The 27278-nt window shown below is 38.5% G+C and overlaps 1 protein-coding gene across 2 annotated transcripts in view; it reads right to left on the bottom strand.

Annotated features, from left to right (window-relative positions):
- Positions 1-865: 865 nt before the first annotated feature.
- Positions 866-27278, bottom strand: part of ASMTL (acetylserotonin O-methyltransferase like) — a 45702-nt gene continuing 19289 nt past the window's right edge. For both annotated transcript variants that reach the window (XM_044670396.1, XM_044670397.1), the window contains 8 exons: positions 25260-25368; positions 23236-23662; positions 19793-19955; positions 19054-19238; positions 14857-14989; positions 6347-6490; positions 4383-4505; positions 866-1455 (listed from right to left, as the gene is read on the bottom strand). In XM_044670396.1, the coding sequence (XP_044526331.1) occupies positions 1241-1455; positions 4383-4505; positions 6347-6490; positions 14857-14989; positions 19054-19238; positions 19793-19955; positions 23236-23662; positions 25260-25368 (1499 nt within the window). In that variant the 3' untranslated portion in view covers positions 866-1240. The remainder of the gene's footprint in view (positions 1456-4382; positions 4506-6346; positions 6491-14856; positions 14990-19053; positions 19239-19792; positions 19956-23235; positions 23663-25259; positions 25369-27278) is intronic.

Here is a 27278-nt window from a genome sequence, read left to right as displayed (position 1 = left end):
CCAATAGTAGGCATGGACTATATACTTGTTGCTTGATTGGGAATGTTAAGAGCTAGCTAGCATTCATCAGCTAGCATGAAGTTAGTAGAACCAGGGGAACAATTCATAGGACTACTACATGTAAAGGAAAACTACTGTGAAAAACTTATTCTGATCAATTAGTGACCAGTTATGACTCCAGAAGATTGATGATGAACCCTCCATCCTGACTACCTCTTAGAAAAGATCTGATAGACTAGAAGTGCACAATGAGACCTACTTTCAGACACAGCCAATGTATAGATTTATTTTGTCTGACTAGATGTTATAAAAGATGGCTTTTTGGGAGCGGGTTTAGAGGGGAGTACTTAAGAGAGGAAATGGGGGAAGAGTAGTAATGGTAATACCAAAAAAAAGGAAGAAAGGAAATAGCATCAATGAATCATTTAAAAATCCAAAGAAGACAGCCAAAGGAAATTCAGAATAGGGCACAAACTGGCAGTGAAATGTTAGAACTAACATGTTAAATTTGAAATATATTTTTAAACAAAGAAAAAAAGGCTTAGCTTTTGGGCATAAAGAAAGAAGTACACAAAAGACTATCCATGTTCAAAAAAGATCTTACAGAAAAGGTCTGGGAAATCCCCAGGCTAAAGAAGTAGATAGTTTAGAGAAATGAGATAGTTTTGGCTAAAATGTGTTATGTAAATGATAAGACACTTGAAAGTCATTTAAAGAAAAAAATTGGAGCAGAAATATAGATGTCAAAATGTATTCAAGACACATTCTCAAAGCAGCTTAATATAAGAGTATAAAAAGAAAGCATATATGTAATAAAAATGTTATGAAGATAAGCTAAGTTACAATAATCAATAAAGATGTTCATTTCCTCATTACTCTTCCTTGTTCATACTGACTGCCATGGTGCAAATGCTTTAGGGTAACTATCTGTGTATTTTGAAGACTCAAAAACTCACTGAATTCCTCACTGTTACAACAGTCTAAGATCAATGATACATAAGGAAGCATTATATTAGTTCACATTTATTGGAAGATGAGAAATGTCCTATAGATCATAGATACCTGATATGTTCTTAATAATCTAATAGGCCTATGCTATTTTTACAGCCTTTAAAAGGTGAATTTCATAAAAGATTGAATAAAATTTCAAAAAAGATTTGTTTTCAAAATTTGTAAATCTACTTGAATATACAAGTTCAGTAAAAGAATCTAATAGTCAAAGAAGTGTTATGATTTTCCCTTAACATTTGGTGCATAAAATTGCATCTAACCAATTTCCTGTTAGCACAATCTCTACATTTCTGAATCCATGGCGTTCAAGTAAACATCTGTATTCAAAGTAGCTCCTCTCCTTTCCCTCTGTCTGGACAAGCATGTTCAAGGACTGAAGCCATGCACTTCTTCCATGTCTTCTCTTCTCATCTAAGACCATTTCAGCCAGCAAGAGGCCAGATCCTAATGTTGAAAATGCAAGACAAATATTGAGAATCTGAAATCATATCTTATGAATTGCCAAGGAGCCACTGTGGCAAGGTCTTGGCACAGCAAGGACTTATTTGAGTGAAATGCATAATGTCAAGAGATTCAAGGATATAGAAAAGATAAAGTCAGAATTTGGTCCATTGGAATAAGGCTGTAAAAACAGTGACAAGCAAAGAAATAGAATGGAAATTGATACATCCTGAAGACTTGAAAGAGTGAAACTAGTCTTCTGAGAAGCAGCATAACATTAGAGAGACAGAATATAGAGATAAAATGATGAATTTAAGAGTCAAGAAGACCTAAGTTCAAATTCTACTTCTGACACTATATAATCCGGAGGAAGTCACTTGAGGCTCCATTTCCTCATCTGCATAATGAGGAGCTAGAACCTGATGGCAATTGTGAGCCCTTCCAGCTCTACAACTATGATCCTATGATTTAACAGTGGATGGCAAACAATAGCATAAAAAGACACATATATTAATGATTAGGAAAGCTTTTATTGGAACAAAGGCAATTTCACTTTCTTTTTTATTTTCTTCTACTCACTGACCTTCAGGATTAATAGGTGCTGATGTACTCATTTGAAATCTAACTCAGTTGTTAACTTTCTCATTTCACTTTATCTCAAAAGAAGTAGGTGAGATGAAGTCAGAGCTACAGTGCACCGGTGCTTTGAAAATGGCTTAACATTAAGAACCAAAAGTTATTGAAACTGAGTGCATGTCTCTTTAAGTTTCAAAATGGCATGTCACAGTCAAATGGAAAGCAGAAACTTGCAGCAATATTTAAAATAACTTCTGAAAATCAGGCGAAAGTTGCCTATAATTTCATACATACTGCATTAACTGTAAAGAGGTAACAAAATTACTTGACCAGCCAAAAATAAAAAAACTGAGCTAAAACTTCATGAATACACACAAAACATTTAACATACAGAAATACAAGAGAAAAAATATTCTGGGCCTTCTAAATAACTTGTCATAAGCATTACTGGAAATGTGCCTAGAGAACAGAACACTTCTTCATTTAAAATCTGGTCAGGAGTGCAGTCCTGCAGTCTCAGAGGTGAGTCTAGTCTCTGTTCTGAATGCCAAGAGATGATAAGGTGACTGGGCATAAGGAGTCCAGTACTTTGCTACTCTTCTGTTTCACAGATCAAGTTGGTGTGTGTGTGAGGATATCTGTGTGTATATCCATAGATCAGTCACTATGGTCTTCTGCGAGTAAGAAAGGATAGGCCCAGAAGAATCTGTGAAGGGCTATAAAAAGGTCCAGGTAATAGCAGCAAGACTTTTTCCCTAGGTGACTAAGCTGTTTGATTTAACGTGCCAGTGTTATAAAAACAGTTAAAGTTCAAAATCCCAAACTGCTTAATTCATTGTATGTGTAGTTTTCTTAAATCCCAAAAGAACATCCAAAAAATTTCCTGTTATCTTAGTCTGCACTTGGGTGAATCCATATTTTTCCAACAACTGTTTGTATTCTGAGCTACTTCTCTGCTTGCCTTCTGTCATACTAAGGGACTGCAGCACAGCTCTAGGAGGGCTTATCCTTTCTTCGCCAAGCACAATTTCAGCTACTAGCAAGGCAGAGCCTGTATTTTCAAAAAAAAAAACCAAAACACAGTTCATTAAATTGACAGGTTTCTTGACACAAATGCAGTTGATTGCTTCTGAACAAAAAAACAAGCCTATACTAAGAGAGTTCAGAATCCTAATGAGGGGGCTAATTTACAGTCTTTATAATACTCCACTGAAAAGTTAAGTGTCAGTGACACAAATTTTATCTATTCACAAGGCAGGAAAATACCAGGCAGATGGATAATTATTGAAGAGACAAGATAACATGAAACCTCTTAGAAGTATCTTTCATGGCTGCATTGTTTCTTTACTTACACAAATTCTGAAAGTATTAACTAACATCTTATTTAAATGGGAATTAAATCTAGTTATGCACAAATCTGAGAGATTCACAGAGCAGCAAAACAACTGGCAGAGGGACAATTATTGAAAATAAAAGATTCCTTGAAGCAAGCTGTTAGGTGGTACAGGAGATATAACTCAGGGGTAGGAATCAGGAAGACATGAATTTAAATCCTGTCTCTGATCCTGGGCAAATCACTTAACTTTTTTCAGCCTCAGTTTTCTTACCTGTAAAATGAAGATAATGATCATAGCTACTTCCCAGAGTCAATGAAAAGATCAAATGAGATAACATGGAAAGATAACATGCAAACCTTATGGTCAAATAAGTGTTAGCTATTGTTATTATTTTTATGGAGCACATGTCTATTAACTTAGGTATCTGGTATAAAAAATATGAACATGCCATTTAAATGAGAGAAATCAAGACACAAACTGCTATTCTTTTTAATTATTAGAAGTGCTCTGATTAGAGAATGAATAATTTTTAAAAGTTGGCATATATTAATACACACAATCTTTTATAATAATATATATTATATAAATATTATATCACTAAAATGTCATTAGTAATATGCACATACAAAATGAATCAAAACATATTTGTTTTGAATAATGAGAAATATTTTACATTACAAGACCAAGAGAATAACTTCTCTTGATAGGTATAAAAGAAACCCAACAGTTTTGCTTGGTCATAAATAGGTAGAACACAAAAAGCAGAAATTTGACATTTACTTAAGCATTATTTAAAACAATTTCATAAATAAACTAATTTTATAAGTGCATTCTATACTTGTGAGATCAAAGGATTCAGAGCCCAAAGAGAGCTAAATGGTTATTATCTGAACCAACTTTGGCATCATTTTGCAGAGAAGGCACTCTGGCACAGTGGGCAGGATTGTCTAAAGGACAGCTCTAGTATAGCCCTCTAGTATAGCCCTCTGTAATAGCTTTTGAAACTGAAATCTTTACCTGGTTTGCAAGAATCTGAAATTTTGCTTAATAATATATCGATCTTGTCATCCGACCAGTCATGAAGAATTCTTGAAAGAATGTAAAGATCGGCTTCAGGGATGTTTTCTTTGAAAAAGTCACCTAGTTCAACAAAATAAAATGAAGAAAAGTTGCAGTAAATGGAAGGCATTTCCAAACATTCTTAATGAAAGGGCCTTATGAGACTTTGAATCCATAATGCAAAGAGGGGAGGAAAGGCCTATAGACCCACTATTTCACTGGCATAGGAAACTCTCAGGTAAGAAGACTCCCTTTGCCTAGCAGGTCAGCACTATCTCTTTAATTTATAGTCTGAAGAGAGCTGTCTATAGCAAAAGTGTCAATAAGTACAGGCCTGAAACACTCCAGAATACGGCCAGAACCATATTAAAGTCTAATTGAGAGGGCAGCCAGATGGCTCAAAGGATAGAGAGCCAGGCCTGGAAACAGGAAGTCTTGAGAACTGGCCTCAGATGTGTCCTAGCTCTGTGACCCTGGGCAAGTCACTTAATCCCAATAACCAAGCCCTTGACACTCTTCTTAGAACTGATACAAAGACAAAGGTTGTAAAGGTAAAAAAATGTAATTGAGAAATATTTAACAAAACAAATGAAAAAAGAATAAAATATGGATAAAGTTAATATGTAGTTTTCTAAATCATCCACAGAAACACTTATGCACAGTTTAGTATTCTCCATTTCTATTTGAGTTTGACATCACAAGACTGGATCATAGAGAAGCAAAGTGACTTTTGCCCAGGGTAATGCATCAGATATCTGCATATGCAACAGAGGTGGGGCTTGAACCTAGTTAAATGCTATTAACTAAATTTAAAAATAAAATGTTATTAAATTAACTTTTTAGATTAGATGTTATTTTTTCAATTATCAAACTTTTTTGTCTCCTTCCTACTTCTCTCTCTTGCTAGGGGAAAAAAGGGATAATTAGCAAGAGGACTCAGAGGTCCTGCCTAAGAGAAATATGGAGGGTCTACTGTTGCTTATAAAGGTCATTGTTGTTGTTTACTGGTGTCTAACTCTGTGATCCCATGGTCAAAGTCCATGGGGTTTTCTTGGCAAATGTTGTTTCCTTCTTCAGTGTGTCCCCATTTTACAGATGAGGAACTGTCACAGTCACACAGGTAGATAGTGTCTGAGGCCACATTTGGACACAGATCTTCTTGACTTAAGGCTTGGTGCTTCATCTATTGCACCATCTAGCTGTCCCACAAAGGCCACATTTATTAAGAAATAAACAACTTCGCAGGAAATTGGCTGTCATTGTAGGAATAATGTCTTTTGTTTCCAGTTTCAAATAGACCTAGGTCTAAGCCCAAATCGCTCAATGGTGAATCAGGAGAAAAATTAAGGTGAAATCTTCCATCTCTTCCTGGAAGTACTACTTCCACTGTGCTAGAGTTACCATGATAGAAAAGACTTTCCATATCTTGAACACCTTGATTCTAGAGCTTTGTGTGCTCAATCCAGAGGATGGAGGACCAGCTGTTGAAGCCCAGGAGAAAAGAAGACACATTATTCTGGTCCTTAATTGGATCCCTAGCTTTGAAGCATTGCTGAGGCAGTAGGACCACTTTCTTTTTAATGATGGAAGATTCATTAAATTCACATTTTTAACTATGACATAATGCTCAAAAACTTTATGATGGAAAAGTTTGGTTTTTTTTAAATTGGTTTGGAAAATTTGTTTTAAAATAAATTTACTTAAAAAAGAAAACTAAAGGAAAAAAAGACTTCAAATTTCCCTTTAACATTATACCAGTTTTTAGTATCATTCTGAAGTTCTAACCTAGTTTTGACCCTTCCATTCTGTCCTACATAAAGGCAAAGCCCTATTTTGCCACCATGATACTATATCCTAAGATGACAGCTCTGGCGTTACAGGTCTTCTCTGCTTGAGAGCTTACTGGACCCCCCTGACCCTACCTGGTGTGAAAGTTATTCGGCTGCTGTCTTGTCCAGGAGGCTGAAAAGAAGAAATGTCTTCAATGACGTCGGGAAGTTCAAATACAGTCACGTGTAGATTTGGGTACTCCTGTACTAGCACGTGAGCCAAAGCTCCGGTACAGCCTGTGGACAGAGAAGAATTCTGAACCAAAGGTAAGGCCAAGCTCACCTTCAGGGGACATGGATGAGGCCAGACACCAGCTAAAAGCCTTTCTTTCCCCTAATGAGGACTTGACTGTGAGGGCCTGTTATTTAGCAGAGTCCTTCCTAGCCTGAGGCACCTCTAGCCAGCCAGACCAGAGGCAAAGCCTGGCTTGTTGGTCCTCAGAAGTTGGACCCAGGATTCAGAGCAGCCTTTCTGACCTTCTAGCTTAGGGCAGGAATGCAGAGGACGTGTCCCCCTCACCATCAGTGTTTACACCATCAGTGACCCAAGGGAAAAGGGAACCCACTGAGACTTCTAGAGAGCACGTAGGTAGGACTTTGCACTAGCATTAATGTAACTAATGTAACTGTTTTAAAGCATGAATGAAGTGCAGTCACCCCCTCTTATCTGAGGTTTCAATTATCTGTAGTCAACCATCAGACCCACACCAGACCAAGGGAAGTCAGAGGGGGTGAGGGGCAGGCCCAGGGGTGGAGGGAGGGTGGAATGGGGCAAAGAACTTTCTCTGGGCAGGAGGTCTGCCCATGTGAGGGCTCTCCCCTTGTCAGTTGCTCTGCTTTCACTTGAAGGGTTTTCTTAGGGTTTATTTTTTTTTAAGGATCATTCTAGTATAACTATCAATAATATGGAAATAGGTCTTGATCGAAGACACATGAAGAACCAGTGGAAATGCAAGTCAGCTAATGGGGGGAGTTGGGGGGAAAGGAGTAAGAATATGAATCATGGAACCATGGAAAAATTTTTTCTAAAAAATAAAAAGGTTTTTTTTTGGGGTGGTGGGGTGGGAGTTGGGAGGCCACAAACACCCATGAAGAGCAAGTGCAGGGAAAGCAGAGTACTGTAAAATCCGATAGAATAATGATGCACAATGCCTGTTGGGAATGTCTTACCGTGTGTTTAATTTATCAACTAAACTTTATTATAAATATGTATGTACAAGAAAATTACATTATATAAGAGGTCATCAGGTATTTGCTGAAACCCAATCAGGGCAGGTCAGAATAGTATCCTCTGTGGATATAAGGCCCTGCTGCATTCAAAAGGCATTTGACAAAAAATAATTTCAGGCACAAAGAATACACATGAAGAGGTCTTCCATTATTCCAGCCCTTGATCTGTTCCCTAGCTGGAAGCACTGATGAGATAATGGAACTATTTTATTTTAATGATTGAATATAGGTTAAATCCACCTTTTTCATCAGGACATGGTGCTCATAGAACATCACAAGGCTGATATCATCAAAGTGCTAACATTAAAAACAACCACAAGAGCCCAAAAAAGTCAGTAGGCCACCAAGAGGCAGTGAAGAATTTTTTCTTGTGGGCAGGCTAGCAACTGATCAAATACAAAATGACACATATGAAGGGATGATCCTAATTGGGAAATTAAATAGCTGAAATGGTATGAAGACTTTTCAGAACTCTAATTCCTGCCCATTTTATGTCTTTAATGATAAAAGAAGAATGGTCCATTAGAGATGGAAGGACCCTTGGAGATCATTTAAACCAGAGGTTGGTTTTAAATCTATAAATGAAAATATATTTTGTTTACAAAAACAATTATAAAATTATTTTGTACAAATTCCTCAAATTATACAAAATTGTAAGAGTACAAAAGAAACCTATTATATTGAAATGCAGGTATATCTATATATACATATATGTGTGTGTATATATATATATATATATATATATTTTTTTTTTAGTTAAGATTGGGAGCAGCTAGGTTGCTTAGTAACTTGAGGGCCAGGCTTAGAGAAAGAAGGTCCTGAGTTCAAATCTGACCTTAGACATTTCCTAGCTCTGTGACCCTGGTCAAGTCACTTAACCCTAATGGCCTGCCCTTACTACTCTTCTTCCTTGGAAGCAATACACAGTATTTTAAGTGTGGGCAATCTCTCTACCTAATCAGATTGTAACCATTCTATAACTTAGAAGAAAGTCCTTAAGAATCTGTGACTAAAAGAGTTTTTAAAAAAAGTTAAGAAATTCCAGGTTAAGAATCCCTAATCTAAATGCAACCCCTCATTTTAGAGATAAAGAAAGTGAACTGTCAGATGTCCTATAGTTAGGCTTTTTTGCTCAGATTCTAAGATCAGAATATTATTATTTTTTCCTTTTTTAAAAACCCTTACCTTCTCTCTTGGAGTCAATACTGTGTATTGGCTCCAAAACAGAAGACTGGTAAAGGTAGGCAATGGGGGTCAAGTGACTTGCCCAGGGTCACACAGCTAGGAAGTGTCTGAGGCCAGATTTGAACCCAGGATCTTCCATCTCTAGGCCTGGCTCTCAATCCACTGAGCTACCCAGCTTCCCCCTAAGATTGGAATATTATAATTAATATCTAAGAGATGAGGCCTGATGATCACTTCAGCACTTAACAAATTTGCTTCCTATTTCTATAATCTGTGCATTCAATTTTAATAATTAATTTTAATGTTTTCTTGGTGCTTTTTGGTTGTCACTTTCAAGTAATAATCTTCTCTTCCCTCACATATACACAACAGAAGTCTTCATTATAACTAAGAAAAAAAGAAACAAAGTCAGTCAATTCACTGACCAGAACTGATACAGTATGCAGCTTTCCCTACCTATAGCCTACCACTTCTTAACAAGAGGATGATATAATAATAACATTTATGTATTGTGTACTATGTGTCAGGCACTGTGCTCAGCACTTTAAAAATATTATCATAACTCTGAGAGGCAGGTGCTATTATTATTTTCTTTTTTACAGATGAGAAAGCAGAAGGAAGTGGACTTTAAAATGACTTGCCCAGGCTGAACAAATTGTATCTGTTGGTGATGGAATACTATTGGGCTCAAAGGAATAAAGAACTGGAGGAATTCCATGTGAACTGGAATGACCTCCAGGAAGTGATGCAGAGTGAAAGAAGAACTAGGAGAACATTATACACAGAGACTGATACACTGTACAAATGTAATGGACTTCTCTACTAGCAGCAATGCAACGACTCAGGACAACCCTGAGGGACTTATGAGAAAGAACTCTATTTACATTCAGAGGAAGAGCTGTGGGAGTAGAAACACAGAAGAAAAACAACTGCTTGAACACATGGATTGATGGGGATATGATTTGGGATATAAACTCTAAACAACCACCCCAGAGCAACTATCAATAATAGGGAAATAGGTCTTGATCAATGACACATGTAAAACCCAGTGGAATTGCTTGTTGGCTACAGGGGTGGGGATGTTTGGGGAGGAGAGAAAGAACATAAACCATGGAACCATGGAAAATTTTCTAAAAGTTAAAAATAAAATAAAATAAAATAAAATGATTTGCCCCGGGTCACACACCTATTAAGTGTCTGAGACCAACATCAAATTCAGGACTTTCCCAATTCCAGGCCTGGCACTTTATCAACTATACTTGCTGTTGGTTCTTTGGAAGCAATGTATTTTTTTCGAACCCTTGCCTTCTGCCATAGAATCAGTACTGTGTACTGGCTCCAAGGCAGTAGAGCAATAAGGGTAGGCAATGAGGGTTAAGTGCTTGCCCAGGATCACACAGCTAGGAAGTGTCTGAGACAAGATTTGAACCTAGGATCTCCCATCTCTAGGCCTGGATGTCTACTGACCTAGCTGCCCCCACACCACAATGCATTTTTATTTTATTTTATTTTTATGCCTTTTAGTGTTGTTTTCATTTACATGACTATAGTCATTTTGTATATGGTTCTCCAGGTTCTCTCTCATTTTTAAAAAGTTTTCAATGCTGTTTAGTTTAATTAAAAGGAAAATGATTTTGGCAGAACTGATCTCAAAAAACAAAAGCAACAAATGTTTGCTTTTCCCCTACAGTTGTATGCTTCGTTAGATAAGTATTCACTCATTAGATGTTAATTTCCACCTTCCTTCCAAGACTCAGCAGGATTTGAGAGGCATTAAGATAACAAGTTGGAAGCTTGGCAGAGGAAAGGAGGGCTGGCCTTAGAAGTTCAAGTCCTGCCTCAGATACATACAAGCTATAGATGAAATAATTTCTATACCCAGACACCCCAATGATGTAATAATATTCTATTCTATTCTGCAACAATATTCCTTTATATTAAAATGTCACAATTTATTGAGCCATTTCCCAATGGATTGGACCCAATTTCCTTTTAATTCTTTGCTACTACAAAGGAAAAAAATGTTGTAAATATTTCTATATATATGTCACATTTCTAGTAGTGATATCTGTGAGATAAATGATTTGTATAGTTTAGTGACTCTATTACTATGGTTCTAAAATGTTTTCTAGAATTTTTAAACAAACTATAGAATTTCAGTGACAAACAACAAATACTGCAGATAGCCTACAAAGAGACAATCAAATATCAAGGAAACTTGATTGATCAAGAAGGACTTCTTGTTTAAGAGAAATTAAAGGAAGAACTGGAACAGAATATTCCTGAAGGAAAGACAGATTGGCATTTGTTCCCCAAAGTAATATAGCTTGCAAAATTGAGCTTAATCATTAATGAAAAAAAAAAAAGGTCTTCAGCAAAAGATAAAACTTTAAGACATTCCTTTAGAAGAAAACAAGTGAGCAGAACATCTGCTAGGAAAACCCATCAAATAAGATATATCATAAGAGAGGTATACACATATTATTAAAATGAAAAGACTAAGCAGTACAAGCAATGAATCTAAGGATAGATAAGAAAATGGTTCACCACAAAATAAAATGAAAAAAATTATATCTTTTGAAATCCACTGAGACAACAGAGACAGAACCCTATAAGTATAATTCAAAGGGGACCAGGAGAATATTAAGGAGAGAATGAATTAATATTTTGTGTACCAGAATCCAGAATCACTCAAAGTAGGAGATGTTTTCCACAAAAAGAAAGAGGAGGGCTGGGATCTAAGGTCAAAAGGAGATGGGTATATAGGGTGTTTTTGTTGGGTTTGTTTATTGTCTGTTTCCCAACCTGCCTGGGGGTTTTGGGGAGGACTATGTAAGAACTTTAGGACAGAGGCACTTAGGCAGGGGATTGTGAAATAGCTCTCACCAGGAAAGGGAATTACTCTTAGGATTTCACAGTCCAAGTGCAGGGGTGAAACAGGGCCTATAAATGGGTAGTAATCGGGAGTAGTATATTCTCAGGTTGGTCTTCTCCTTACTCCAAGGTAGATGGGACATTAGCCTTCCTGTGGGGATCCAGATCTGAGGGAGGGTGGGAGTTCAGAGATGATGCAATGTTCTGAGAATGAACAGATGATGAGAAAAAAGGCTTAAGAGTTCTCTGGGAGCCCCTGATTCTGGACAGGAAGAAGCTCTTTTCACCATATATTAATATTTCTGAGAAGGAGGCTCCTCGGAGAAAGATCCTTAAAAAACAATGGGGCTGAGAAGTAAAAGAGATCTATAACTACCCTAATAGCTCGGGGGAGGTTCAGATTTTGTTACTAAAAAACGCTGCCATGAATATTTTTGTACATATACCACATATTTTCCATAATTTCAACCTTTTATGAGGAATACAGAGATAATTAAGAGGAAAATTGTAAGCCCAAAGGCCCATGAATAAGAGATTATACCCTACCGTGCACTACAAAGGGAAAATAATAAAAATGAGACAAAAAAATTCTTAGAAAAGAATACATAGAAGACCCGTATGAACCACCATCTCATATTGTATACAAAGACAAGATCCAAATGAATACATGACTTAGACATAATAGGTGACACCATAACCATATTAGAGGAACAAGAAATTACCTATCAGATGCTAAATACTGGAAGAGTGAATGATCAAAGGGTAGAGAACATCATGGAAGTTAAATGAATAATTGTTATTATTTAAAATTGTAGAGTTTTTGCACAAAGAGAATGCAGTTAACATTTAAAAGGGAAACAGGTAACTGGAGAAAAAAACAAAAATAGACTAAGTTGGATCATTTTCAGAGTGAGAAATTGAATCAGGCACAAATAATTTACTAAAGAAAATAACCCTTGATTTAGATAGAATCCACTTATTACAAAAGCTATTCCCTATAAGACAGAAGATGCTATATCAGATTACCCTGATACAACCACAAGAACCCCCAAAAAAGGGTCCACCAAGCCCACTAAGAGGCAGTAACTATTTTCTTACAGTGGAAACACTAGCAAACAATCAAGTAGATTTGAGAATCCTTAGTATATAAATAGTAATTAAATCCATGGAAGATGGATGAGATCACCAAGTGAAGTAGACTAAAGAGAGAAAAATAGACTAGTGGGACAATTCCATTGTGTACTCTTATTTGTATTGGAAAAGAGGATAAAAAAATTATAATAAAGGAATCATAGTCAAAAAATATGGATCTAAAAGGAGACAGAAAAATAGGTCAATTTATAAACTAATCAAAGAAACAATAAGTAAAAAAAGGTAACAATGACAAAGAACATAACCAAAATTCTAAGACACAGCTTATAAAATAGCCCTCTGCTGCTAATTCAACATAGCTTTTGATCTGAAAAGAACTTCAAGAATAATCAAATCCAACCAATTTATTTTACAGATGAAAAAACAGACGCAGGGTGCTGAAATAACTTGCATATGGTCATACAGGTAGGAAGTAACAGAACACAATTCACAAAGGCCTTTTAACTACAATGTTATTTCCATTATACTATAATCTTTGAACACATACTGATAAATCTAGCATACAATCATGTAAACCTAAAAACATCAACAAATCAACAACAAAAAAAGCACCAAGAAAAATTTAAAATCAAAGGGAAAATATATGACTTTAAAATTAAAAGAATACTGACACATGTTAAAACCAGTGGAAATACGCATCAGCCATGGTGGGGGGTGGGGAATTTGGGGGGGTGAAGGGGAAAGTAAGAGCATGAATTATGTAACCATGTTAACTTTTCTAAAAAATAAATATTAATAAATGTTTAAAAAAATTAAAAGAATACTGAGTGGCACAATCAAACATAATAGACTTTTATACTAGCAGCAATGCAATGACCCAGGACAATTCTGAGGAACTTATGAGAAAAAACACTATCCACACCTAGAGAAAGAACTGTGGGAGTAGAAACACAGAAGAAAAAAACATTTGCTTGATCACATGGTTCAATGAAGATATGATTGATGATATAGACTCTAACCGATCACTCTAGTACAAATATTAATAATATGGAAATAGGTCTTGATCAATGACACATGTAAAACCCAGTGGAATTGCTTGTTGGCTATGGGGGGTGGGGGTGGTAGGAAGAGGGGAGGGAAAGAACATGAATCGTGTAACCATGGAAAAATCTTCCAAATTAATTAATTAAACTTAAAAAAAAAAAACAGAAATTTCTGCAGTCTTTGACATCATCAATCACCCTTTTCTCCTTGATTCTCCCTTCTCTCTAGGTTTCTATGACACTTCTCTATCCTGGTTCTCCTCTCCCAACTGACTGTTTCTTCTTAGTCCCTTTAGATCAGGGGTCAGCAACCTTTTTGGCCGTGAGAGCCATAAACACCACATTTTTTAAAATGTAATTTCGTGAGAGCTGTACAGTGCTCACAGTGTGCACTCCTGTAACAACGCCTGAAAAAAAATTGACTTTATGGCTCCTGCAGAAAGAGCCATATGTTGCCGACCCCTGCTTTAGATGGATGATCCAGGTCATACCATAAGGAACATTGGCTATGAAGAACTTGAAGAAGCTTGTAAAAAATGATAGTTAAGAACAAGAATAGTATATATACAGATGAAAATAATATGTAACATATTTAATACAATTATTATATGTAATTAATACAATTTGGGATATTATATAAATATATGTATAAAGAAACTGGGATAATTACAAATAATTAATTAATCTAATCCTGAAAGGCAACATAGGATCAGAGATTTGGAGCTACAAGGGACCTCAGAAGTCATCAAATTCTGTCCCTCATTTTACAGATGAGGATGCTAAGGGATAGAGATGAAATGATGGTCCCAAGGTCACAATAAATCCATGTCCTCTAACTCCAAACCCCTGGTACTCTTTCTGTTGTACAACAGGATACAATTCTGATGAGCAATAATAGGCAATCTTGGTCCCGGAGAACAGCCAGTGAAACATCTCTTTCTGTCTGGCAAAAGTGGGGGACAGTGGGGATAGAGTGCAGCATACATGCTCAGATCTATGCCTTCCAGCCCCTCCTGGCTGCTCTCTGGCTCCCTCTTACAGTCTTGACTACTGAATGGGCCTGGCTAGGACCACGGGCAATGGTGCAAACAAGATAAATGGCATTCCTAAGTTAAATCTTTATCTAAAACAAAGAGTCCAAAGGATGTGTAAGACAAGCCGTAGTCAACACTATCTTACCTCCCAGATCACAGGCCGAGCGAAATCCTGACAGATCAAAAGCTGTGGCCACATCCCTTGCTGTCAGCTTGGTGATGCAGTGCATGGCATTCATAAACCGCAGTTTTGTCTCCTTGCTGTGATAGAAGGAGTCCTGAAAACAAGAGGAAGTCCTGAGAAGAGACTCTCCAGACAGAGACCAGAGAGGGACACATTTGCATCCCATTCACAACTTCTTCCAGCAGAAGGTCAAGGGTCAGGTTTAATCCCGCAGGCCCTGGGTGTCTTCTCTTATCATAGGCACAGAGGACACTTGGACTTGGGTCAGCTCCCTCCCAAACTGTGCCATGGACCAAAAAGGGAACCATGTGAGAGTGAATGAATGAGTGCGGAATCAGAAAAAGAAGTCACGGGGTATTTCCTTCCTGTTTTCAGTGGTATCTGATTCTTCACAACGCGGTTTGGGGTTTTCTTAGACAAGATCCTGGAGTGGTGTGCTGTTTCCTTCTCCAGTCCATTTTACAGATGAGGAAATGGAGGCACACAGGGTTAAATGACTTGCTCGGGGTCACCCAACTTGCAAGTATCTGAGGCTGACTCTGAACTTGGGCCTTCCTACTTCAGACCCAGCATGCTATTTCCTGAGCCATCTCGATGCTCAGGATAATCCTCCTTGTCTTCAAAACAGAAAACCAAACTACATCCTGTTTTATACTGCCCATAAGGTATTCGAGTACCCACACAGCACCGTCACCTTGTTAGTCCGGGGACTTAGTAGACACAGGAGAGGGCCTGCTAAATGCTCCAAGGAGCCCTCTTCCCATCTTATGGCTGTTCCTCTGCCTGTGGGACCTCCAGCACATCTAGCTTTGATGGACTTCCCATGTGGCCTTGCGTGGAAGGGCAGGGGCCTGCCTCCCACACTGACAGGCATGGGAGCTCTTAGGCGCTGTTTCCCCTCCTGGCAAATGTGCCTCACTCTGGCTCCTTTGAATGGGTCTCCTGTCACCTGACCAGTGCCCACAGCTGACTGTCTCCATGTTAAGGTGATCTATCAGCCTTCCACACGGGTGCAGAGGACAAGATTTCCACTCATTCATTCTTTCTTCCCTCTTTCTTTTCTTGAAACCCTTATCTCCTCTCTTAGAATCCATAGGGTTCCAAGGCAGAAGAGCCTAAGGGCTGGGCAACATGTGTGAAGTGACTTGCCCAGGGTTATCCTGCTGGGAAGTGTCTGAGGCTACATTTGAACCCAGGACCTCCCATCGCTAGGCCTGGCTCTACCCACTGAACCTCCCAGCTGGCCCTCACATTCACTCTGACCAGGAGCACTTGGGAAAGAGCTGACTGAGCCTCGAGGGCAGCTGCCTTGCAGTGCCTTATCTTCACTCATAAAGTGATGAAGCTGAGCTCTGAATCTACAATCTTGTTCTTCTAGAGAAACAAGAAGGCAGTCAGGGCTGCTCTCTCCCCCACACTGCCTGCCTCTGCCTGCCTATTTAATGATTCACTCTGAGGCCTCAGATCTAACCAGCCCTGGGGCTCTCCATGCTGTGCAGAAGATCCTCTGTGGCATAGGAGGTGGGATGGGGACTTAGGCATTCCAAGCTGGAGGCACAAGGTGGGGCCACACGGAGGATTGAACTCTTCCTCTGGACCCTGAGCTGCAGGGAGATCATTTCTGTATTCCAAAGTCCATAGGCTAAGCTGCAGAGCAGACTAAAGGTAAAGCTCTATGGTTTAATTTGGCTGTGACTCAGTTATTCACGTAGTTGACAGCTAGTTCCAGGGTCCAGGGACAAAGTACAAAACCTTAACAGTTCCCAGGCTGTCACAACATTCATAAAAAGGGGCCACCTTCCAGCCAAACCAGATGCTTGGCCCCGTTGGCCTATGGGGACTGTGTATTCATATGGAAATCAATCAGTTGGAATGTATTAAAATATTTAATTTTAATTTATTAAGATAGAGGCTTCAACAACCAGTATCAGCAATGTGTCATTAGCTAGGATAGGCACTGGGGATATAAAGATGGCACCCAAATAATCTCTGCCCTCAAGGAGACAGGTGTACAAGAAGTACATAAGTAAGCAAAGAGAAAATAAATACAAAGGAACTCTGGGTTGGGAGGAGGAGAACCAATCAGTGGGGGAATCAGGAAAAACTTTTTTTTAAGCTCTTACCTCTCATCTTGGAATCAACACTGTATATTGGTTCCAAGGTAGAAGAGGGCTAAGGGCTAGGCAATCAATGGAGGTTAAAACATGACTTGCCCAGGGTCCCACAGCTAGGAAGTGTTTGCCTTGAATCCAGAACCTCCCATCTCTGGGTTGGCTCTCCATTCCAAGCCACCTCGCTGTGGCCAGGAAAAGCTTTTGGTAGGAGGTGGCATTTGAGCGGAGATTGGAAGAACACTGGGATTCTAATGAAGAGAGATGAAAATGAAGAGCATTCCTGGCAGGGGGCACAGGCTGTGCAGAGTCCAGAAGCAGGAAATGAAGTATTGTTTATAGGGAACATCATGCAGGGCGATTTGGCTATATGTATGAAGAGTCATCACAAGGTATGTGAAACCAGCCTGGAAAGAGTCTGGAGCCAGGCTGTGAGGGTTTTAAATGCCAAACTGAAAAATGCTACTATATTATATAAGCTTTTCTTCAATAGATATAAGAGAATGGGAATGATGGAGCAATGATGATCCATGCATGGATCTCATTTCCACTCTTTCCTCTCTCCTTTCCATTATTCATCTTGCTTCTGGGAGCAGCAGGGTGGTTCAGTGGGGATGAGAGCCAGGCCCAGAGACAGGAAAACCTGGTTCAAATCTGGCCTCAGACACTTCCTAGCTGTGTGACTCTGGGCAAGTTACTGAGCCCCCATTGCCTATGGTTTTATTTTGGGGTTTTGGTTTTGTATGGTGTGTTCTTATAACAATGACCAATATGAAAGTGTGTTTTTCATGATAATAAAAAACTGAAAAGAAAAAAAAAAACAAACCATTATAAGCCTTTACCACTCTTCTGCCTTTGAATCAATACACAGTATTCATTCTAATATGGAGAGTAAGAGTCTAAAAACCAAAATGTTGGCATCTTTCCTGAGGACAGGGATGAAAAGGAAAAGCTCATTAGAATCCAAAGTCACCTTTCCTGGGCTTGTCTTCAGAAAGGGGAAAAGGTTTTCTGAGGGCGTGAGTTTCAAAACCATTCATCAAAATGGAGGTTTGAGTTACTGTCCAGCTAGCCAGTTAGGGAGGGAAGCTGTTTGCATATTGTCTCCCCCAGAGCAGGTGAGCTCCCTGAGGCTAGGGACTCGCTTTTCCTTTCCCCCATCTTCCCAGAGCTCAGCACAACCAAAGCAACTGTGGAAGAAATGCTTGCTGACTTAAACATACCCTAAAAATGTAGAATTTTAGGCCTGATGGCACCTAGATAAGGGAGCCAGCATTTCTAATCTCATTACCTTATGGATACTAGAAAGTTTGAACTGCCAATTCATGCTGTATTTCCCTTACCCCCTTCTCTTCCATGCAAGTTCCTGAGGGCAGATTGTTTCTAGGTTTTGAATTTATAGCCTTCGCATCTGACACAATGGCTGACATTTATTAGGTGCTACATAAGTGTGCTTCATTGAAGTGTGCTTTTTCAGTACTGTTAAAAGACTTCACAGTAATGTTAAAGAATGAGTGAGGGGTGGCTAGGGGCTCAGTGGATAGAGAGTCAGGCCTGGGGATGAAGGGTCCTGGATTCAAATCTAGCCTGAGATACTTCTTAGTTTGGTGACCCTGGGCAAGTCATTTAACCCCAATTATCTGGCTCTTACTGCTCTTCTGCCTTGGAACCAATACTTAGTATTGATTCTACGACAGGTAAAAGAGGTTTTAAAAGACGTAACAGAGCTTAAAAATAAATAAATAACAAAAAAGAATGGGTAATTGGTTACAATGCCATGATGTTGGACTTTTTTTAATCACTAAAATCTCTTAGTAAAAGTATATACAGGGCGGCTGGGTAGCTCAGTGGAGTGAGAGTCAGGCCTAGAGACAGGAGGTCCTAGGTTCAAACCCGGCCTCAGCCACTTCCCAGCTGTGTGACCCTGGGCAAGTCACTTGACCCCCATTGCCCACCCTTACCACTCTTCCACCTATGAGACAATACACCGATGTACAAGGGTAAAAAAAAAAAAAAGTATATACAACTTCATTCCAATATATATCACCTGAAACAAGTTCTGGACTTCCTTCTCAAATATTTGATGGTTCTGATTCGTTCCCTCTTTGACAGCAGACTCCAAGTGTGTAAAGAATGGCCAAACATAATCGTTAGCATGTATGATATAGCCATGTAGAGAATATTCACTGTCAGAAACCAAGAACTTATCGGCCAATTCTGTGTTACTGTAACCTGAAAAAAAAATGTGGCTGATTTTGTCATTCCTGAACTTAACAGCTGAAGCAAACTCTTCAATAAATCTTTATTCAGCACTACTTGAAACATTAAAACGCAACAGATTTTTAATACTGATTACTGCCAATGATAATATCTTAGGGTCTTACACCATGAATTCAACATAGACACCAAATAATAAAGCAACAAATGCATTCATTCCTATCTTTGCAACCCTTAACTAAAAGTCTTATGTGTAATATTTGCCTATTTCACTCAAATGTTGCAAATGGTCTTTCAGATCCTTTTTCTATCTGGCCCCTCTGAAAACATTTCATTTAATATATATCAGAAGCAATTTTCAGACGCCCCCTCTGATGCCAATGTATTATTTTAAAACTTTTGTTCCCACCCATATTGTGATTCATGTCCTTTAAGGAAAAAATATCATGGGATGGTAAAGGAAGATAAAAAGTCTTTGACTTCAATATCCTTCCCAGATTTTGAAGCAGACTCTTACAGACTTCCTCCTGCAAAGATTTCCAGGGTCACATTCTAACAGCCCAAGTTACCTTGATTGGTTTTATTTAATAATTCAAGTGCTGTGCAGGCATCAAGTAATCTCTCAGTCCCACAGACAGATGCATTTATGTGGGCAGCAACATCTTTGGCCTTCAGAATGGCTTTGCCTTTGAGCAGATCAAACACCTTTAGCTTACAGGCCACAAACATTGCCTACATATTAAAAAGACATAAGGATTGGTCTTTAAAAATACATAAGAGGATTTATTTAAAGGAAGGATTCTAAGATAACATCTTATTTCAATATAGCTATTTTTCCTATGTATTTTATTGTAAGCATTTAAAAACATGATTCTGAGAAGCAGTTCATAGGCTTCACTAAGTTGGCAAAGGGGTCCATGACACAAAAAAGGCAAAGAAAACCTAGGCTAAGTGATAACCAAGGTTTTTCAGGTTTTGTATTGGTCAAAAAATACAAGTAAAAGCAAAATCTAAGAGATTTATTTTAGTTTTAGAGAAAAGACTATTTCTTTGATAGAATAAAGCAATGTAAAATCAAGATTAGGTCCTATCTACTATACTTTCTTCCACAGATAATGTTGAATCTGCTCTCCTTTCTGACTAAAGATAATCTGTTAAAGACAATCAAAATTGCCCCCCACAGGACAAGATGCAGTTGTCAGATTCAGTGATCTGATAATAAAAATTTAATAAAGCAAGACAATACTGGTTTCCCAGATTCTTTCACTAGACATAAACCCATTTAATCAAATGACACTGGATCCTTTTGAATGGAATCTAATAATGGGTCAAATACTCCTTTTTATCTTCAAAATGTTGATTAAATATGCCTGTGATTACCTCAAATACTTTAGTATATATAAAAAATAATTACTGACTTAATAATGCCTCATACAAGTGAAACACAATTGTACCCTTTTAGAATGCTGATTTAGGATGGAAGGATTAACACTACTTTGATTAATCAAGTTACATAGGGTATTTCAGGCACATACTTATGTTTTGTTGGGGAGGAGAAGGAAGTAGAAGGATATTATTTGATTGTCCATTGGCATGTTATAAAAGAGTTTTATTGAATTAAATTCTATAAATGACACCTTTCTATGTATGCATATTTAATTTTTTTCTCCATCCTTGAATACAAGTCTTCCTATTTAAATAAGATTGCTATGATGGGCAGCTAAATGGCTCCATAGATAGAGAATCAGACCTGGAGCCTGGAGGTCCTGGGTTCAAATCTCTCCTCAGGTACTTCCTAGATGTATGACCCTGGGCAAGTCACTTAACCCCAAATGTGTAGAAAACAATCTAAGAAGTCTGTAGGTATCTCTAGACCAGTGATGGGCAAACTACGGCCTGTAGGCCAGATGTGGCTCCCTGAAATGTTCTATTTGCCCCCCCCCATTCCTAATCTGATGAATACAATGAGTAGGATACAATACAATGAAACTTCGAAAGAGTTGCCTTAGAAACAGACTGACAAATGAACATTTCCTTTCCTTTGGCCCCCTCTTTAAAAAGTTTGCCCATCACTGCTCTAGTCTGTTAAGAAAGGTTAAGATCCTCTGTTGTAGGGGATACCTACAGGAGTCGGATCATCAGCAGCTCCAAAGAGAAGTTCTACGGGCAGATTCCAAAACAGAACTGCAGGAACTATCTGTCTTCTAGCAACAGCACCATAGCTGGGGAAGGTCTAGAGCAAAATTTCAAGCAGCACAGGACAGCTACTCTGAACCAAGCAAGGATCCCTCCAAGCAACTCTGCAGACCCTTAAGGATATCTCGACTTTAGCACAGGCTTAAGCAGCACTGTCTCCTGGACATCCATTCTAGGGCATAACTCCATCCATAAGGTCCCTCCTCTCCCAATTGACAGAATTCCCATTTAGTTTATTGTTGTTTAGTCATTTTCAGTCATGCCTGACTCTTCATGACCCTATTTAGGGTTTTCCTGGGAAAGATACTGGAGCAGCTTGTTATTTCCTTTCCCAGCTCATTTTACAGATGAGGAAACTGAGGCAAACAGGATTAAGTGCCTGGCCCTGGATTACACAGCTAGTAAGTCTGAGGCCAGATTTGAACTCTGAGAAATGGGTCTTCCTGATTCCAGGCCCAGGACTAGATGTACTGCGCCACCTAGCTGCCCCTACCATACACAATATAGTCCATCTAGAAAGGCTTCCTATATCCACATCTCTCTCCAATCCCAAACCTGTCCCAAAATAACCAGCTAAAGCCATGCCTTCCTATATATGCCACCCATCTGCCCTCAACTCACATTCTTGAGTCTCTCTTGGTTTGTCTCCTTTTGTACAAATTCCTATCCTCCCACAATGAACTTCTGTGGGCAAAACTCTGGTAATCAAACAACTGAGTCATATGGTTTTGGTTTTAAGAACAAGATAGAACTTAAATCCAATTCTCATTAAAAAAAAGTTTCAGAGCAAAAAGCAAACAAACAAAAATGCTCAGTCAAAAAATTATCTTATTATGCCATTTAGAGTAGAGATATACATGTCATGGCTCACTTACAAAAGGATGAGTTACAAATCTCCTTGGATTACTTGAGAGCCAGGTCCCGTTTTTCTCCCTTGCCTATAGTGTTACAACCAAATTGTTTCCCTTTTATAAAATTCTTGAAAGATTTAAAATTTCTCATTTTAAAAAGCCCAGTTTGAGCTTTTTCCTTTTTTTTTTAATTGGGAATTAGCAAAGGTGACTTTGGAAGAGAGCTTCTTCTTCCTGCTCCAATATGTGTCACCTTTTCTTAGAAGAGCTTAAGGAAAAGAAATTGGTAAATACAGAGTACCTGACTAAGTAAAGTGACTTAGAATGCCTTTTCTTTCTCTTTTAGAAATCTCCTGAGGAAATCTAAGATAGTGGACTGAGGAAAAAAAAAAGTCAAGTAGATGTTAGGCAAAGCTGAATGGGGACAGCTTTGAGTTTCTACTTGGAGAGCCTATGGTTAAGATAATTTTAAATTTATCTATATCAAATTTTTATGTTTATTTTTGAATATTTTTTTCTAGTTCACCTCAGAAACATTAGTACAAAGTTCAAGAACATAGTTACCTTGTCTGTGAGTATATGTCCCAGGGAGATGAAGGGCATTTACACTTAAGTATAAACTGACATCTTTTTTTCAGTCATGTTATTAGTTTACAAATTACCTTGAAGGTGACAAAAGTTGGTCCTCTTAGGACCTCTACCAACCATGCCCTAAACATAGTGCAACAAGTTTTTTTTTTTAACTGTTTTTTTGTTGTTGTTTTTAACCTTGATAGTATTCAGTAAGCTATCTAAAACAAGTTCTGAGGGCTCTGAGATGTTTTTCTCAAATAAGACTTCATTTGTATGTATTAAGATAATCACTCAGCTTGAAAGTAGCTTATCACCTACTGAGAAGAGAATTTTCTCTTTCTACTTTGGCAAGGTCATTAATTAGAAGGAAAAAAAATCATGGCACTAAATACCTTTGAGGCTTTAAAGCCATCCAAAAGCTCTACAAGAATAGTTGGAAATGGAGCCTGGTTTTCCATGTTCTCACTGCAATTCGCCACAGGATCTCCACTCACATGCTGAGCAATTTCTTTCTTTCTCAGGCTCCCCGGATCTCCACAGGAGAATGCACTGTCACCTTTTAGCATGCTGGTCACATTTTGTTGAGTAGAATTTGAACTGCCACTTTCTTCATCACTTAGAACTTCAAAGGTTTCTACTGAAGGGATTGAGTCATGCTTTACATGATGTATGGCATCTTTAGAAGGTGGATAATATAATTCCACCAACTTTTTGCAAAAGTGGTTCAATGGGAACCCTACCACATTCAGAAAGTCTCCATGAACATACTCAACTAACATGCCCCCAAGGGACTGTATGCCATAGCCACCAGCTTTGTCCCTGGGAGAAGGAGAAGAGAAAGGCAGAGAAAAAGCAGAAGATAAAAGAGAAATTACAACCCCATATGCCAAGACACTAACATCAACTTTAGAATTTAGTTTCATACCAACTAGTAAAGTTATAAGAGTAAAGTAAGTTATCTCTGTTAATGGGATGGTTTCACATATACAAATGTGTACATATTTTTATAAATATTTTTTACTGACAAAAATATATTTGTATAATACATATATGTAAAAATGATAAAAATATTAAGGAGTTGAAGATTTAGCCCATATTGACATTAATTCCAAAGGTAATAAGACCTCACTAATGATAATTTATTATGATAGAAAATTTATGCCTGTGAGATGGAGGCATCTTTGAAAATTATTGTAGGGGACAGCCAAGAGATGGGAGGCCTTAGGTTCAAATCTGGCCTCAGACACTTCCTATCTAAGTTGCTTAACCCCCACTGCCTAGTCCTTACCACTTTTCCATCTTGTAACCAATACACAATATTGATTCTAAAATGGAAGGTGTGGATTTTTTTCAAAAAAAGCTTCCATACCAATCAACATTTTAAAGAACATTGCTAGTAAAACACCTAGCACAGGGCTGTATTGCTCAACAGTGCTATGAACGCACTAGATCAGTGATGGCGAACCTATGATATGGGTGCCAAAGAGAGCAGGTAGAGAGCTCTCTGTGGGCATGCATGCCACCCCCAGAGTTGTTTACTAGAAAGGCAGAGGGGCTTGGGGGCAGCTGCTGCCCTCCCCTCTCCACCATGCTGATGACATTTTTTCACATCCCCCACCCCTCTGTCCAGCAGCCTAATGGGAGAGCTTCTTCCCTCCTCTGTGTGTGTGTGTGTGTGTGTGTGTGTGTGTGTGTGTGTGTGTTGGGGGGAGTGAGGGTGGTGGCAGCACTCTGTCTCTAAAAGGTATGTCATCACTGCGCTAGATCAAAAAATATTGGCGGAATGAAAGACAAGAGATTCCTAATGGTCAGGGAAGGTATAGTGAAAACCTACGTAACCTAAAGCAATCCCTAAGCTCTATAAAGAACAAATGTTACAGGAAGGTATGGTCATTGTGATTCTTCATATTTGGTAAAATGTTTTTTTTTTCTTTCAGTAAAAAGGGAGTTTGAAGAAGAAGAGAAAATCAATGCTTATTATTTGAAAAAAATTTAATCTAAATAAAAAGTAAATGTACATGAATGGATGTTATGTTCATTCTGAATGGGATGAGGTATGTTGGCTTTAAAAAAAACACAAACAAACCCTTGCCTTCTGTTTTGCTATCAATTCTTTTTTTTTTTTTAAGCCCTTACCAATACTGTGTATTGGTTCCAAAGCACAACAGTAAGGGCTAAGTGATAAGGGTTAAGTGACTTGCCCAGGGTCACCTAGCTAAGAAGTATCTGAAGTCATATTTGAACCCAGGACTTCCCAGATTCTCTAGGCCTGGCTTTCTGCCCCCCTTAGTATCAGTTCTAAGACAGAAGAGCAGCAGGGGCTAGACATTAGAGTTAAGTTACTTGTCTAGGGTTACACAGGGGCTAGGATGTATCTGAGGACAGATCAGCACATTAACTTTTATAGAATACTTACATTGGTTCTCCACTATGAATGTATTCCCATAAAAGCTCCTCCGACAGGTCAGAAAATTTGACTTTGGTCTCCTCATAGAATTCGAAGACTTCTGTTTCTAGCTGCTTATCTGAAATAACAAATGTCTATCATAAGCCAAGATATCTATTTCAATGAAAATCGTCAAAAGTAAAGGCATTTAAAAAACTTTAACACTTAAAAAATCCACAAAATTTTTGCTTCTGCCAAATCCTTTTACCTCTAGTGGCTTTAGTTTCCTCATCAGCAAAATGGGGATAATAATTCTTATACTCTGTGTCTTAGAACTATGGAGTTTAAAAAGAAAATTTTGAAATACTTCTGATAGGCAACTTTACTTCACTGGATCTTGGCATCTGATGGTCTTACTGTAAGAGAAGCACCACTGGACACTTTATGTACAACAGCATACATCAATGGAATATTGAGTTGGGAAGGAATACACCACCAGAGACACACAAGAGACTGTTTAAATGTTCAAACTGTTATCGCCTCCCCCAATCTATGGTCTGAATAGAAAATGTGGCACGGAGCACATTGTGCCAGAATAAAGAGAAAACAAGCCTCTGACCACACCTGCCCATTTTTACTATCACAAACAAGAGAAACAGCTAGGCTTCCCATTAACTGTCAGGATGAAGGGGCTCTGGGACAGGCCAGGGAGGCAGAAGACATCCTTAGGCTGCTGCAATGGAGAATATGTATGAGATATTCTAGTGAGTCTGAAGAACAAGCTCCAAGTGGCATGTGATAGTGAATCGAGTCATTTCTTGGGCTCACCTTTGTCTCTAATAATGAAAAAAATTCTAAATTATTAACATCTCTTTGCTTTTCTATTTCTCTTAAGAAATTCTTACCTTCCATCTTAGAATTGATAGTAAGTATGATTTCCAAGACAGAAGAGCAGTAAGTTCTAGGCAAGAGGGGTTAAGTGATTTGCCCAGGGTCACACAGTTAGAAGTGTCAGAAGGCCACATTTGAACCCAGGTCGTCCCGTGTCTAGGCCAGACTCTATCCACTGAACCACCCCACTGCCCCCCTCTTCTGTTGCTTTCAGTTTCAGATAGATCATCCTTACCCAATAAGTTTTCTCTTAGAACAAAGGATAAAAAAAAAAAAAAAGAAAAAACAAAATTCAGAAAACAAACCAACCTATCTATTTAGTTAGATATATTATATGGAGTGTCCAATTCCTGTAACTTCTGTAACTAAGGGAAGGAGGTGCCTTGGGACCAAGCTTGGTCATTATCATTGCACAAAATTCAGTTTCCATTTACTTTCATTGCTGTTTTTTGCATTTACATTCTTCACAGTAAAAAAGTATTTTAGAAGCTAACCCTAGGCTTTAAGCCCACTCATATCTCTAACATCTCAATTTTTAAAAAAGTTTCCAAAAAACAGGCCTTTGGAAATGTGGATACTCACATTATCTTCCTAGGTCTTTTTTTTGGTGCAGTAAACCTTTCTGACTACACACATGTGCACTCATGGTGAATACATCTGTATGTGTGTGTGCTGTGCATGTGCAGGTGCATATCTATTTCCACATACCCCCACCCCAAGGCACCTCTGAGCCCCACAGGCAGGTAGGGGATGGATTTTGGCAGCAGCGTTTACAGAACTTCTCGATGGGGGTCTCAGAGTCGTCTGGCTGCATTTCCTTTTTCATGTCAGTAGGAAGGGTGGCACAGGCCTGGACCCAAAAATATTGATATTGTGGTCCAGGACACCGCTCCCCTGATGGGAAAGGCTCAGACAGCTGCCTGGGACAGTGAGAGGTGCTGCGACTTCACCAGGGTTGCACAGCCAGGGAACTTGAAGTCATGTCTTTCTGTCAGTTCTCTATCGCCTGTTGTAAGTGCTCTTTCTAGGATTTTCAGCATTACTTGGCACCAAACATTTCATCCACTTCACATTTTGCCAATGTGTATCAAGGGCAAAAAAAAAAAAAAATCTGTTTAGTTGTAAAACAGTAGGAAAATGGCTGGGTGGGTAAAGCAT

Source organism: Gracilinanus agilis, chromosome 3 (assembly GCF_016433145.1).
Source record: "Gracilinanus agilis isolate LMUSP501 chromosome 3, AgileGrace, whole genome shotgun sequence".
In the NCBI taxonomy this organism is placed as follows: Eukaryota; Metazoa; Chordata; class Mammalia; order Didelphimorphia; family Didelphidae; genus Gracilinanus; species Gracilinanus agilis.
This window is presented reverse-complemented; position numbering and strand designations above follow the sequence as displayed.